At 39.8% G+C, this 14,166-nt stretch overlaps 1 protein-coding gene across 2 annotated transcripts; it reads left to right on the top strand.

The window, feature by feature from the left end:
* The first annotated feature begins 2,261 nt into the window (after positions 1-2,261).
* Positions 2,262-11,724, top strand: CNPY1 (canopy FGF signaling regulator 1). Of its 2 annotated transcripts, XM_067747568.1 has the most exons (5): positions 2,262-2,443; positions 3,283-3,486; positions 5,230-5,326; positions 9,352-9,433; positions 11,445-11,724. In XM_067747568.1, exons 1-4 carry the CDS (start codon positions 2,378-2,380, stop codon positions 9,387-9,389), a joined length of 405 nt encoding a protein of 134 aa, XP_067603669.1. In that variant the 5' UTR covers positions 2,262-2,377; the 3' UTR covers positions 9,390-9,433; positions 11,445-11,724. The 2 variants fall into 2 exon arrangements, with proteins under 2 accessions (XP_067603669.1, XP_067603667.1); XM_067747566.1 differs by having other exon boundaries at positions 2,265-2,443; positions 9,352-11,724.
* The last annotated feature ends 2,442 nt before the right edge of the window (positions 11,725-14,166 follow it).

The raw sequence follows: 14,166 nt of genomic DNA, 5'->3' as shown, positions 1-14,166 counted from the left end.
GACACAGTAATGAAGGAACATGGGAGGCACCCTGTAAATGACTGTTATTAAAGTGTTGTGATAGTGAGCTGGAGTAGAGCCCTAACTCCAGTTTTCTCAAGAAACCAAAGCCAAAACTCTCAACTACCTTTTTCCGTGTTCAAGTTGGGATCTGAGTATCTCCTCCCACTCCCATGTCATTGCTCACACAGTAAGCACATGGTCACAAGAGGCCTAAAAGAAAAAAAAAATAATAAACACGACATATACCAAGTATGATTTAGGGTTGTAGCTAGAGTCCAAAATGGCAAAAGTTAGGATTTACTTTGATGAGGGTGTGCTAAGATAGGAATGAAATTGTAGCGGATCGTTTTTGTGTCTATAACGTATACCAAATGAGTCTGTCTGTAAAAGTAATGGCTGATAAGAAAACCATGCCAGTGAATCGGTTTTCTCCTGATACAATGATGGCGGCCTTTTCATTCATATTTTAATGAGGTTAGTATCTCTGAGACCCTCCTTCCAGGGTGGAGGAAATGCTCCCCTAAGATTACAATAGGAGTTGCTTTATTGACAAGTACTATTCAGAATCTTCATAGTATAGGAAGAAAGACTTAGTTTTATTCCACTTGTCTCAATAGTTATTGCACTCTTATAATCAAAACACTTTGAGGGGAGAAAAAGGCTCAATTATTCCCTGAACAGTCTTTAAGTTTAGTGAATGTAGTTCAACTAAGTGGAATCATTTTAAACCCTAATAAGTGTATAAATAGCTGTCATGCATAAGCATCTTTTTCTTTAAAATTTTCTCACAAAATCGGACGCTTTGGCATTTTAGGTCAGTTTTTAAAAAATATTTCTGTAAAACGAACACTACTAGTCTCACGTTGGGTGTTTTCCTTTCTTGCTTTCAGTGAAGATTGTAACGTGGCATTTTCTGAGCTCTCTGCCTGTAACATTTCCTACTCTTTCTACTAAAGAACATTTACTCAAAAGAGCCAGCAATTACATCAAAAAGCCAGTTAGCCTTCAAAGATGTATGAAATCAGCAAGAGTCACGTGTTGATCCCGCGGTATAACATATTTGCGTTAAAATAGGCACAATACCGCTATATTCAAACATGTAAAATTCCACTTTCAAAATAAGGAAAACAATCCCGTTTGGTGGAAAGTTATCTTGTGGCGACTGTTTTTTCAAAAGCGTCAACCCAGGAAATAAATAACACAGCTCTCAAAAGTAAGTTGTGGAAGGTCTCGCACATTGACATCCTGATTTGCTCAAATCTTACACACTCAGGATTTTTGCACGCAGCTCAGAACGTCAGGTCAGTTAAAAAAAAAAACAGTTTCGAGAGTAGTCTCATCTCAACGGGAAATACTGTGGTGTGTAAGGACGGCATCCAGGGTTCCAAAAGCGCCCTGCCAATGCTCAGACCCTCTCCGTTCAGTGATAGCGCGGCCCCTCGGTGTTTACAGTTTGATTGGGGAAGGAGAGGGTTAGGGAGGGGGGAGGGAGAATGGATTCTTGATCACAGTTAGATTTTTTAAATGAAAGAGCCAACTCTTCACTTTGAGGTTAAAAATGCTGCTTTGTGGACATGCAGAAAGGGCTATGAGCCTATTCGTATGGACCAGACAAGGAAATATACGAAAGCACACGCAGGCAGGAAGGAACCGTAACCATTCTGTTAATGATCTGCTCGATAAACTGTAATTTAAGAATTTACCTCTGTTTTCTAGCTTCTAAGTCCCGATAGATAGTTAATCTTTCGTTTCTGAAACAGGTTTTCAATTTGTTAACCTTTGTTTTTGGTTTTATTTACAACTTACGATGCTTAAGTGGCACAATTAAAGGTGTAAATAAAAACGTGACTTGTGTTTTGACTGTGCGCTTTGAGCTACTTTCTTTAGGGTCTTTTGAGTGTAGACATTTAAAAAAATTAAAACACTCAATTTTTTAACTTGATATTTTAGCGGATAAAGAATGCTGCGGTACACTCCAGTTTAATAAACGACTTAATTGCAGAGATGACTGCATGGGCCTTGAAAGCAGTTCGTAATCAATCTCAAATCGAGGTTTGCGGGCAGAAGGAAGGATATTTTATCACGGCGCACGTGGTGGTGATAATGGAAAGTTCATTAGTGCCGGTTTTCTTTGGCTCCTTCCTTTTCTACAGAGTTCGTTCCTTGCCGAGCCTGGGGGGTGACGGGAGTGACGCTCGAGTGGTTTTGGCTGGAAGCAGGGTTAAGCGAAGAGGCGCGCCGCACAGCCCGCCCCGAGCCCCGCGGCCAGATGGCAGGGAGGGGCGCGGGGAGCCTTTGTGCGCCCGGAGCGCGCATGTGAATGCCGCGCGGTCGCCGGCACCGGAAGGGTTCACACTGCGTCTGAAAGGGGACAATGGAGGCTGGATATATCAACATCGGCGAAATCGAGTTCATTTGTGATTCAGCCCCTTTCACCATGGTTGTCATGCAAACTTCCTACTTTGATCAGCAGAGGGTGGAGAGGGAGAAAGCCCGCAGAGGCCGGGGCCGCGCCGCGTCCGCGGCGCCCTTGGCGGGTCCCCGCCCCCTTCCGGAAGGAGCCGCGGGGACGCAGCATCCTGCACCTTGACCTGTCTAGACGGCCCCCGAGTTTTTGTCCCGGTTACCAAGGGCGAGGGGTGCTCTTTGACCCCCGCGCGGGGCGGAGGTGGTTGGCCAAAGGGTCCTCTGAATCCTCGCTGGATTCCGGAGGGAGAGGGGCGTGCGGAGACGGGCGCCAGCTGCTCCAAAGACAGGGCAGCCGCGCCTGCGAGAGGGGCGATTCGGTCAGCCTGGCTTTTCCCTGCCCCCGGGCCCGAGCGGCCGCCGAGGGGCCACGGCGCGCAGGGCAGCGGCTGCGGAGCGCGAAGCCCGGCCTTCTCCCAGCTCGGGATGCGCTGGAGGAGAGACCCGAGCGCTCTCTCTGGCTCTGTCTGTCTGTCTGTCTCTTGCAAGTAGATAATAACAGCCATTACCTGTGCTTAATGCCTTATTCTGCATGTTCCATGACTTTCCAAAATTATCACCTGTAGAAGTATAGTTTCTAGCTTGAATAGAAGTTTGTTTTTCTGTCCACTTTCGAACATAGGCACTTTTTAAAAACCGGAATTTAGGCTAACCCCTTAAATTATGTAAATAATAGAACTGTGCACATGTTGTATCAGGACAGGAATACTGTTTGGGGGATGGGGTGTGCTGCCACGTGCATTCAGGGGAAGGTCTTTTAAATAATATCAACGTTAAGACGAGTTTCCTCCCTTTTTTGGCTTTTCTCCACAGATTCCCTTAGCCCAGTCGGAGGCATTCCTCACAGACCTCTTGGATAAAGTGTGTGAGCGAGTGAATGACTACAAGCTCGAAGAAGACCCCGTGACTAAGGAGAAGACTTTCAAGAGATTTGCTCCAAGGAAAGGAGACAAAATATACAAAGAATTTTTAAAATTCTCTTTTTATTCTGATGCTTACAGACATTTGAAATTCTCGGTAAGCTATCTTCTTCGCAGAGGAATTCCGTACTCCATGAACATGTTTTTGGTACTTTTTTTTTTTTTTTTTTTTTTTGCTGTTTGTTTGGGGTTTTGTTGAGTTTCAAGACATGCCCATTAAACTGTTATCTATTAGCTTTGTTGTCCTGCTGCTTTCTCAGTGTTAACCGCGCACTTAGTGACTTGCCTTTTGAGACACCTAGGGGCTGTGGTATTTCATCTCCGTGGAGACAGTTAAGTGATATTTTCCAGAAAGTGCGTTACAAATCCTAGTGACTTGGAGGCACAGTTTGCACGTTGCTTTGCTCCTGGGGACGGTTGGGAAGAGGACTCAGTCCTCCCCGTGCCCGGGGAAGGTCTCTTACAAGTTCCTACGTCAGGAATCAGGGACTGTGTTTCCGAGGTTAAAATCCAAATTAAAATGAATGTCGTTTTCAAATATTTATAGCCACATGATGGAGGGAGAGTGACACACATCACTTTTTTTTCCCCAAGGCTTCACAGAAGAGGGAGATTTTTTTTCCTGAGTTCATTCGAGTATTTTAGCACAAACAAAAGCTTAGTATGGTAGTTGGCTTTATGCCGCATTTCCTCCCAACATAATGTTTATTTCACGTGAATGCTGGCCTCTGGCTCTCTAGAATGTGCCTGGCAAAATATATAGCAAGAGATTTCACTTTACTTAATGCTATTGAGTCAGACCAAGTGATGGGAAAGCCTGTTTGAGAAATGTCTTTGGTTCACACGTTGGCCAAAATGTCAGACATGCTGAACCCCTGGTATAAGGGCTGCAGCTGACTTTTGAAGATTTCATTTTAATTAAAAAATCAAGGCAATAATTCAGGGCTAAAAGTACTGTAGAATGGGAATCACAGTGAGGAAGTGTGTTCGTATCTCACAGGTCTTCCATAAATATGTAATAGTGGAATTTAAATATTTTTAAATGCCATTTAAAACATTTTAGCTTCTCACTTAATGAACTCGGAAAATGAGTTACTAGTCTCCAGTGAACACTCTTTACCACCACAGTTCCTAAGCTTGTGCTTCTCCGACGCAGACACACGCTCCAGTCCGAATTTAAGACTTTTGGGTGCGTGGGTACATTTGAGCTCCCTCTTCTCTGAAATGTCAGATTTGGGGTGGGGGGAAGCAAAGAGAAATTACGGATGGATCCCTTAAGTGGTATGAGAGAAACTTTCCTGAGTAACTGAAAAGCCCCGTTATCCCGAGTGCAATTGAAGATGCACTTGTATTTTGGTTGCTGAGAAAGCTTAATTATTTTCACACTTCAGACCCTGTTTTAAAACCACAAAATGGATTATTATGTTAAATCTAAAGGAAACTGCTTTAACCATTTCAAGGAGCCGTGTGCTCTAAAGTTTCAAAACAAACAAACAAACAAAAATCCCGAAGACTTATAGGAGCTCCATCCCTCCTGTTCCTTGCATTCCATTCCAGTTTGAGGAAGAGGAACAAATACAAAGAACCATTTTCCTGCCTCACCCTCGTCTTTCAACAGGACTAATCAGTTAGCCAAGTCTCAGGAAAATGATGCAATTAACATTCTGGGAAGAGGGTTCATCCAATGCAATGTCGTCTTAAACCAAAAGGGCTAATAAAATGGACCACCTTGGTAACATGATTTTATATTTTTAGCTAATAAAACTGTGACAAGTTCTTCCTAACAAGATGTCCTGTGAGTGCATATCTATCCACATATGTTGTTATTCTGTTTCTACAGTGTGAAACTATAATGGAAGAGTACGAAGATGAAATATTCTCACTTATCGCCCAGGAGGCACACTACCTCGCTGACAAGCTGTGCAGTGAAAAACCAGGTACTGTGTCTGATGTAGCATGCGCCCTCTCCCTGGCCCACCCCTCCCTTGAGCTCAGCACTGCAGCATCTTTTTTTTTTTTTTTTTTCAAACCAAGCCTCGCTGTCTCCCTGCCCCTGACGGGGTCTCCACTGAATCAGAAACGACTCCATGTGAGAGAAAAGCACACAGACCTCAGGGCTCTGAGGCCTTTGCTGGTTGCACTTCTTCTCCTCGACATTTTAAATGAATTTAAAGATGCTTGATTTCCAATTGGGAAAGAGCACGGTTACAAGAATCCAAAGCGTTTCTCTTTTTAAACTTTCAGAGCTGCGGGCTCTCCATCCTGGACCAGGGGAGGAGAATCCCTTTAGGACTTGTGTACTTACCTCCACCAACAGAAAGTGGGACCTTTCTTTAGTAAGAAATTTCAAACGTTTTTCTGTTTGTTTATTTGGCGCTAGATTTTTTTTCAAGTTCCTTTCCTAGCCTACCTACTTCTTAAAAATGTTTTTCTGGGAGAGGGTGGAAGATAATACTCGATTCGTATTCTTAAACACACACATGCATACGCACAATAAGAAGCTAGAAAACACTGCCAGAAGTTTATTTTCTATATACAGAGTTGAAACACAGGGCCACCCTGACCCGACCCTCCATTTGGTTGAACACACGTTGTCTGTATCACGTTGATACTTTTAAAATACATTTACAAGAATGTAGTACAAGTCGTACATTCTTTTCAGATATCTTTGAAAAACTGAATGTGATCTATGAAGACACTGGTTGGAAGCTGGGGAAATACTTTGATGCAATTATGGAAGCTTGAGATGTTTAGCATTCGGCAATTGTTTATAATAAAGTATAATATACCTGCAGCCATAGGGTCAAATTTAGTGCTGAAGTCCTTAAAATAACAGTTACTGTGAGTAGAAGATAAATATTTGTCATCCAAAGTTACTGAACAAGAAAGTAACAAATTTCCGTTCACGTGATGACGTTTTCTTACTCTGAGGAGATAATGGGGTTGTTCTCTGTTTAAAATCCAGTTTAGTTGGGAATTTGAAGGAGAGTGTGGTGAAATGATGCAGTCAGGATATAGCCAGGGATCCAAGAACTTTTTCCATTGATCTTGGTATTTACTGTTGTAACTTGTGAAATTCATGTAAATAAGTGCAGAGTCACAATTTCCCAAAGAAATTATTTTGGAAGGTTTTCAAGCTGTTCAGAGGTGAATGTGTGCGTTAAGATGTAAGCAAGAATGTAACGATGTTGAGAACATGTGTTTTCCTATTTTTTCCTCATAAAGGATTTGGGCTTGTCATAATCAGCTATGGTAAATGCAAATCATTTGCTGTATGAGCACCTGCTCAGATATTACAAAAGTCTCAAGAAAGTTTCACCAACTCTTTACGGCAGTAGTTGCCTCAGATAATAAGATTCTGAGGAAAGACTCTGTTCCCAAGTGCAGCAATTTGGCTTAATTTCGATAATATTAACTACCTCTTTTCATTCCTTCTGCATATTTATAATTAGAAATAAAAATTAATATTATCCTAAAGAAAATACAAGCGTAAAGCATAAACTTAGGATAGGTGCAGTATTACTAGTGTAAACAAAAACATGATCAAATAATTCTTAATAGCATCGATTTTTTAAAAACTGATTAAGTGCTTACACTGTAAACGTAAGTATCAGTGCCCTAGAACTATTGAGAACACAAAGTAACCACTCCAAAGAGTAAACCACCACATGGCTGCTACACAGTAAAACGGAGTGAGTTTTTTCAGGTTGTTTCTCTGTGAAACATACTTACGGATGTTCTAAACCACTTATAAATTAAAAACTAGGAATACCGTAATCCTAAAAAGAGAGAAGAGTCCCTGCCCTCCTAAACCCCCCTTATTATTGAAGTAAGTAAACCTCAGGACAAGATAAAGAGTTTTTCAAACTTAAACATTTTAGCCAGGAAAAAACTAAAGTGACAGAGCAATGAGAATAATTCCAATTAATGACTGCAACAACAAAGATGTGATACGTTTTAACATATTGGGATGCTTTCGGAAATTTGTGGAAAAGGTGAGACTCTCGTATTGCATAAAAATCCAGAAGCTTTTAAACATAATCTAATACAAGTACAGTAAGTTTCCCGCTATAGCATGACATTCACCCTCTGTTTTGTAAAGGCGATACTTTATTTTGTGCTGTTGTACCACAGTTTTGCTATGATCCCTCTGCACGATTCAAATGATGTTTTAAAAATATGACTCTGTGTGTGTGTGTGTGTGTGTGTGTGTGTTTATTGGAGGCTATGAAAACTACATTAACCAGTAACTCTGTACCTAGTATATACTACGAGCAGACTCTGTACTGAGAGCTCGTGAAATGTCCACATTGCTTTTACGGAGATGAATAATCTTTTCAAAGATAAATATTTCTAGGACTAGAGGTTTGAGTGGAAGTTTAGTCCCTTTATATACACCTTATGTGTGTGTGTGTGTGTGTGTGTGTGTGAATTTTGCTTTTTTCTATTTCATGTAGACCTTTTCACTTTATTTTTAACAATTATATGGGAGCAGATGAGGGCTCATTCACAGACATTAACATTTCAGCTGTAGAGGTATAATTGACCTAGAAAATTGTAAGGTATTTAAAGTGTACATCATGGTGATTTGATATGTGTGTACGTTGTGAAAGGATTCCCCCCATCTAGTTAATTAACACATGTATGATTCTTTAAAATATTAATATTCTAAGGCTCACCCCCTACACAAAATAAATGGGGAATAATGGAGGAAACATATTTTATGTTAAACTTAAAATGACTGTGTTTGGCTTTAAAAATAACAATGTAGTGAGATTTTCATGAACATGTGTCATCCTTTCAACGAATGAAAAACGTCTCAGTGAAAGGCTATGGGTCTGCAGATGGGTCTGCAGATGCCCCTATAGCTTTATTCACTGGATAGAAGAAAAGTTATCAAATACACCCTGTTTGGGGGGCACGAGACAGTAATAGTGGAAGCAGGTTATTTCTTATGTATCTCTTTTTCTTTCCTAGGCATGAAATAAAAGTGAGTTCGTTAGATTTTCCTGGTTGAATGTTTTGTGGCACATGACTCAGTCTTTTCCAGATTGTCGTTTAAATGTCTTGAAGTAAAAATGGTATTTTAAAATCTTAATAATATATAAGGTCATGATTCAAATGACAGCTATACTCCACTCAAGGTAGAACATGTCACTCTAGATTATGGATAAGTGGCTACTCTGGTCTGTGGAGGTTTTCATGAGGTAGAGTGAGGGTATAAACACAAATACATAAATACGTTTTGTATACATATCACTTCTGCTTTGATATCAAATCTTAACATTTAAAAACATCAGACCGATGAGAATTTGTGACACGATCATTTTGAATGCCACAGATGGAATAGGTCTCAGATATCCAGAAATATGTAGCCTACATTTAAAGTAAAAGCATTTTGACCTTTTTGTATAGACTTCCAAGCACTAATGGGGGTGTTAAATTCTAATATTCAAAATAATTACCTTCAAGGTTAATAAATCATACAAAATAATACGAAGGCCGGCCTATTTCCTATTTTAAATAAATTACGTAGCTAAAATAAACCATAGCCCAGTCTAAAGAGAGCGGGCATTAATTGCTTCCAGTTGGAAATGTACTATGTATCCAAGCGTCATTGCCTCTCTGCTCCTTGGATTAAATGCCCAGCACACGGATTCCCTGTCTCGAATATTCCTTAAATACTCCCATGACCACGGGCAAGATGATACAACCCCTGGGCTTTGTTTCAGAATACTCCAGGAAAAAATACTGGAGATGGGACAGGAATAGCAGTGGCTGACCGAGCTACGGGGGAGTAGATTACATTCGTCTTCCTACTCTCGTGTGTATTTGAAAATGTCCATAAGAACGTTTTAAAAAAAATGTGCTTCCACAAGAATGTGCTTTTGCAGAAAGTAAATTATGACTTCTGGGCTGGTGTTAAATGTGACAGTGATGCCATCTAACTTTTTTTTTCCAGGTCTGTGTGAAACTTCTACTAATCACACTGAACTCTAGGAATGACGCTGCTACTTAGAGGAGAGACAAGTCACAGCCCCAAGGTCCATGTCTGCATTTCTGTCCTCATGTTTCTTCATGAGAAGAAACTTTACGTCTCTTGTTCATACTGCATTGTCTCATGTTTGATATTTTATTGAAAATCTCGTGTTTGGCATCATGACGAGCCCCAATTCTTTCTATAGGTGAAGCTGAGGAGTGCATGAAACGAATTACCTTTGTGGATTTTGGTACAAACAGGCTTGGCAGGAAAGCATTTAACTCAGTAATAGGAAAAAAGTGAAGACATTTCATAAATGAAATAAGGATTTAATAACGTGTACTGTATATTTCACGCACATATACAAGTATAGTGTTCTGTTTGATAAAAACTAGATTTCATAAATACTTGATTAGTCATGAAATTAAGAAAACATATTGCTGCAAATTCCAGGTTAATTTTTCTGGGCTGTGTGGCTATCACTGAAAGAAGCAAACTCACTTTATATCAGGAATAAAATTTAAATTTCTAGAAACCTTAAGTTTAAAAACTTTTTAATTTCTAAAATTTAATTCAATGCATAAAAAACAGTGAGTACTTCTACAGGGAACAATAACTCTATTGGCCTCCCTGACGCGTACATCCTGAATTCAAATGACTTCGAAAGTGGATTTATTATTCATGTATTTGTCATCATGCAGTCTCAAAGGATGATACCAGTGGCCATGTTTTGTTTTGCCGCAAACTCTCCTGTGCCTTTGTTTCTTAAAGACTTTCACCTAACATTTAGCCTGTGGATTTTACTACTAACCAACCTGTCGTTCTTTCTGTGGATGTTTTTGTAGGTGTGGGGATGGAAGGAGAGGTGGGAACTTAGGGAACATTGCCTTTTGACCACGTTAATAACAGAGTGTAGTAATAATCTCACTCTTGGAGATTTCATTGTCTCTGTTAAGTTTACATCCATTGGAATAGAACTTTAATCATTTCAAAGGTCAGGACCCATTTTTCACTTGTTTGAAAGAAGACGTTCTCATTGTTGTCTCTGAGAATCTACTAGGTAGGATGCTTATACTTTGTTGTGTGGATTACTATTTGCTAAGAAAAAGCCAAGACCAATGAATCCACTGCACTGAGGAGTGGAGAGTGGAATAGAGCAAAGTCCCCAGAACAAAAGCTATTTGCCATATGTTACCTGATGGCCTAGAAATCCTGCACGTTACATAAGCCACTCAACTGACTCGTCAGGAGAAAACAATTCTTACATTTAGAAAAATCTGCCAAAATGAAGGGAAAGAGGTTTCCATTCTTCTCCTTTTCCCACCTCGACTCTTATTAAAAGTTAGATTTTTAAAGTTAATTTCATTTATTTGGGAAAACCGAGAAGGTTGGTGATTTTTTGATACGTCTGTAGCTGGCTAAGTAGTATAGATCCTACATGTTATAACCCGATGAGGCTGCACTGCATGCAACTGATAAAAAATGGAAAGAGGGTTTAAGAATAATGAGCATCACTTTTCTGTAGGGCAGTAAAATTGTGACTTAAAACATAGTCCCTAGAACTTTAGGAAACTTAGCTATTTAAGTTTAATTTCGTATTTCAAAGAATGAGTCATAAACATTTTCCTAACTTAGGCTTCCTTGGTAAGTGCACTAAACTGTTTCTTCACGGGAACATGTAGAGACACTGGCACGAAGTTCCCTCGAAAACCATAACATTGGTGATTGTGGAAGTGTTGGCTGCGGTCCGTCCATACCCTCAATGGTAAATCTGACACATTCTCACATCTAGACAGTACTAATGCTAATCGTAGAATTTAAGAGATTTGGGGCTTTTGTTTCCCACCTAAAGGACCGCGGGGAGGTGTGCCTTCCCTCCACTCATGGCTGTTTCGCATGGCTATCGCGGCTTCTGCTTTGACTGGAGAGAACCAAACATCTTGCCTCTGATGGGGAATATCTTAAGGTTTTGCTAAATAGGGCTTTTCAGGTTTTTCTTACTTCCCAGTAAAAATAATCTTGTCTCTTGCAAGATTTTCAATATCTCATGACTTAGATCATTTTTTTCTTTCCAGATTGAACTTGTTAAACGCATGTGAACGTTTGTAGTTACTGATTAACACTACATTTGAGTGAGCCACTGCGTTTCTTATGGCTGCGATGACTCTTAAGTTTCCCTCTGGGTGTGGTGAGGCTGCACTGCTTTTGCTAATGAACAATAATGAGAGAGTAGCTAACTGCTGGCTTTGCCAGGCCTCCAAACATTCCTGCCTTTTAATGACTTTTATTGACCAAAAACAAAGCAAAAGCAAAAAGCCAGAAAAAAAAAAAAAGGAAGAAAAAGAAACAAAACAACACCTAGGGTGTGACAGAAAAGTTTCTTAGAGTCCATGAAAAGCACCTAATTCTGGGTTAGAAGAGAATCTCGGGAGAATAGGTGGGGAGAGGTTTATAATGCTTATTAAAATAATATGTGGAGAGAAGACATGTTTCAGGTGGATGATTTCAAATCGTACTTTTATGAGATGGTTTTTTGGGGTCTCCATGGAAGACTTCTGTGAGCCTCTCCTCATAAAGAAAAGACCAAATTGGCTGAGATGAACAGCTTGTATTTTGTTGTGTGGATTACGATTTGCTAAGAAGAAGCCAAGACCAATGAATCCATTTCACTGAGGAGTGGAGAGTGGAACAGAGCAAAGTCCCAAATGGGAGAGATCAATACTTGATTTACTAAAGCAAGCCCTAAAAAAAAGTCAATAACTGGTTCTATTTTTTTATACCTATTTCTCTGCTTGGCTGGTATTTATTCATATATGTAATAGCATTATCTAAATAAATATTTGAAACTATATATCAATCTTAAAATTCACATGGTAATGGAATATGAGAAAAAGCGAGTCTTTGATGTGATCGTGTAGCCTGTTTGAAAATCTCATACAAATCTGTGAGCTTATCTTAAACCTTGAAACCCATTCAATGGCATATTTCATAGTTTTACACCAAAATGCAATTAACAACGATATTATACTGTTACAATAAAAAGGATACCTATTAGATATGTGTTATTATGATTTTTAACCTATAATTTAATTTCCCTTTATAAGTTTCTTAAATTCCTCAGGTTATTTGCTTTTAGAGCCAGGAACTAAATAAATAAAAGGTCAAATGAAATTGAAAGTCATTGCCCTTAAATTACCTAGGAAAAGAGGCAGGAAATGGCATGGTTCTCTCTGGGACTCGTACTTGCTGCCCCTTGCCCTAAACATGTATTTGCTGAGGAAGCAGGATCCACTCTTTTTGTCTGTTTTCAGGACCTGCCCTGCTCAAAGGAGATGGTGATTAAATTTAATATAATATTGGCTCATTTGTCTGTAGCGCCATCACCTGAAACCTCAAGCTTTGCTTCCTAAGGACAGTTTGTGGAAGTGGAGTCTAAAACATCAGATACAGGTCTGTGCCCGTCCCGATTCTCGGGGGACTCCGGAGATGGATGGGTAGATAGAAACATAGGTACGTAGCTGCAGCCTACAAACCTACATACATGGATATGAATAAAGTCAGGACACAGACAGGTCCGCTAAAGCTTTGACTGCTCCGGGGTGGTCCCAGAAAAAAAGTGTCTAGAAATTTCTTTAATTCCTTAAGGGAAAAAATTATTCCTATATTCCCATCTTGATTTTCAAGATTTTTGAGAAAGAAAAAATATACCCTCCATCATAACACACATAGAAACACAACAGCAAAATATTTATGAAACATATTCGTTAAGAAGTTACTGGAAAACAAAAAATGCTCTGAGGTTACATGGGAAATGTATTAGAATGTTATTCTAATATGGCTTATGATTGTGGAACTCAGATTTCAAGGAACTGTGGGTCAAAATTGTATCCCCCCCATCGAACATAATAGCGCAAAGTAGCCCAATACAGAATAGCCCAATACAATGATGTCAGCAATTAAATATGTAGAATAGAGTCGTGTTCCATTGAACCACAGTGTCGGACAAAGTTCCTGAACTGCCGGCTTGGTTGATCTATGATGCAAGTCAGAGGCATACATGCCTTGCTTTAGAGCAGACAAAGATTCTAGTAACTTCTTTCTCCTTTCGGGATTGTTAATAAACCAACATCTAAGGAACGTAAGTTACATAATGGAACGTTGGAAGCCCAGTGTCAGATAATTAAGTGTGGCCACGACTCGGAAAGATCCTGTAAGTGATAAGTTAAAATATTAATACCAATTTCCAACTTCTTGAATAGAGAGGTTGGCACCTGAAGAGTTAGAATGTATCCTGACATTTTGTATGAAAGGTTTGCCTCAAAGCTGCTCTCTGAACAAGTGGGGATTTCTCTGCTGCATGTTCTCTGATATCAGCCCATGAAAGGTGACGATAATCCTGGGGGTGACACCATTGTCCACAGAGAGAGAGAAGATTTCAGTCAGGTGATCTTCATTGTCTGATAGAAATGATCTTTATGGCTTTGTTGTTCTTCATCAAAGGGCCCTGATTAAGCATCTTCATGCCCTGTGGTTCGTAGAAGAAAGCAGAGAACCAAAAAATAGACTCTTTGGTCCCCATGAAAAATGGACCCTATTTAAAGCAACACGGTATTAAAACAGAGCAAAATCTAATACAAATGCAGCTTCAATAAGTGTTATTAAATTATGAGACCTTTAGGTGAAAACATACCCTCGAACTGCCTTTATATGCAATCAGAGCCGTGATTAAATATTAAAGCCCTAAGATTAAAGGGTCACTTGAGTGGGTTTTTTTAAGCAATACCCCCAAATGGTGAA

The sequence above is a fragment of the Pseudorca crassidens genome, chromosome 8, assembly GCF_039906515.1.
Source record: "Pseudorca crassidens isolate mPseCra1 chromosome 8, mPseCra1.hap1, whole genome shotgun sequence".
NCBI lineage: Eukaryota > Metazoa > Chordata > Mammalia > Artiodactyla > Delphinidae > Pseudorca > Pseudorca crassidens.
This window is presented reverse-complemented; position numbering and strand designations above follow the sequence as displayed.

Bases quoted from the DNA above. Each gene is read 5' to 3' on its own strand.
- CNPY1 (XM_067747568.1), top strand. From the start codon at position 2,378: ATGGAGGCTGGATATATCAACATCGGCGAAATCGAGTTCATTTGTGAT. The intron at 2,444-3,282 runs GTTGTCATGCAA...TTTTCTCCACAG, and splicing joins ATTCAGCCCCTTTCACCATG to ATTCCCTTAGCCCAGTCGGA. The intron at 3,487-5,229 runs GTAAGCTATCTT...CTGTTTCTACAG, and splicing joins ACAGACATTTGAAATTCTCG to TGTGAAACTATAATGGAAGA.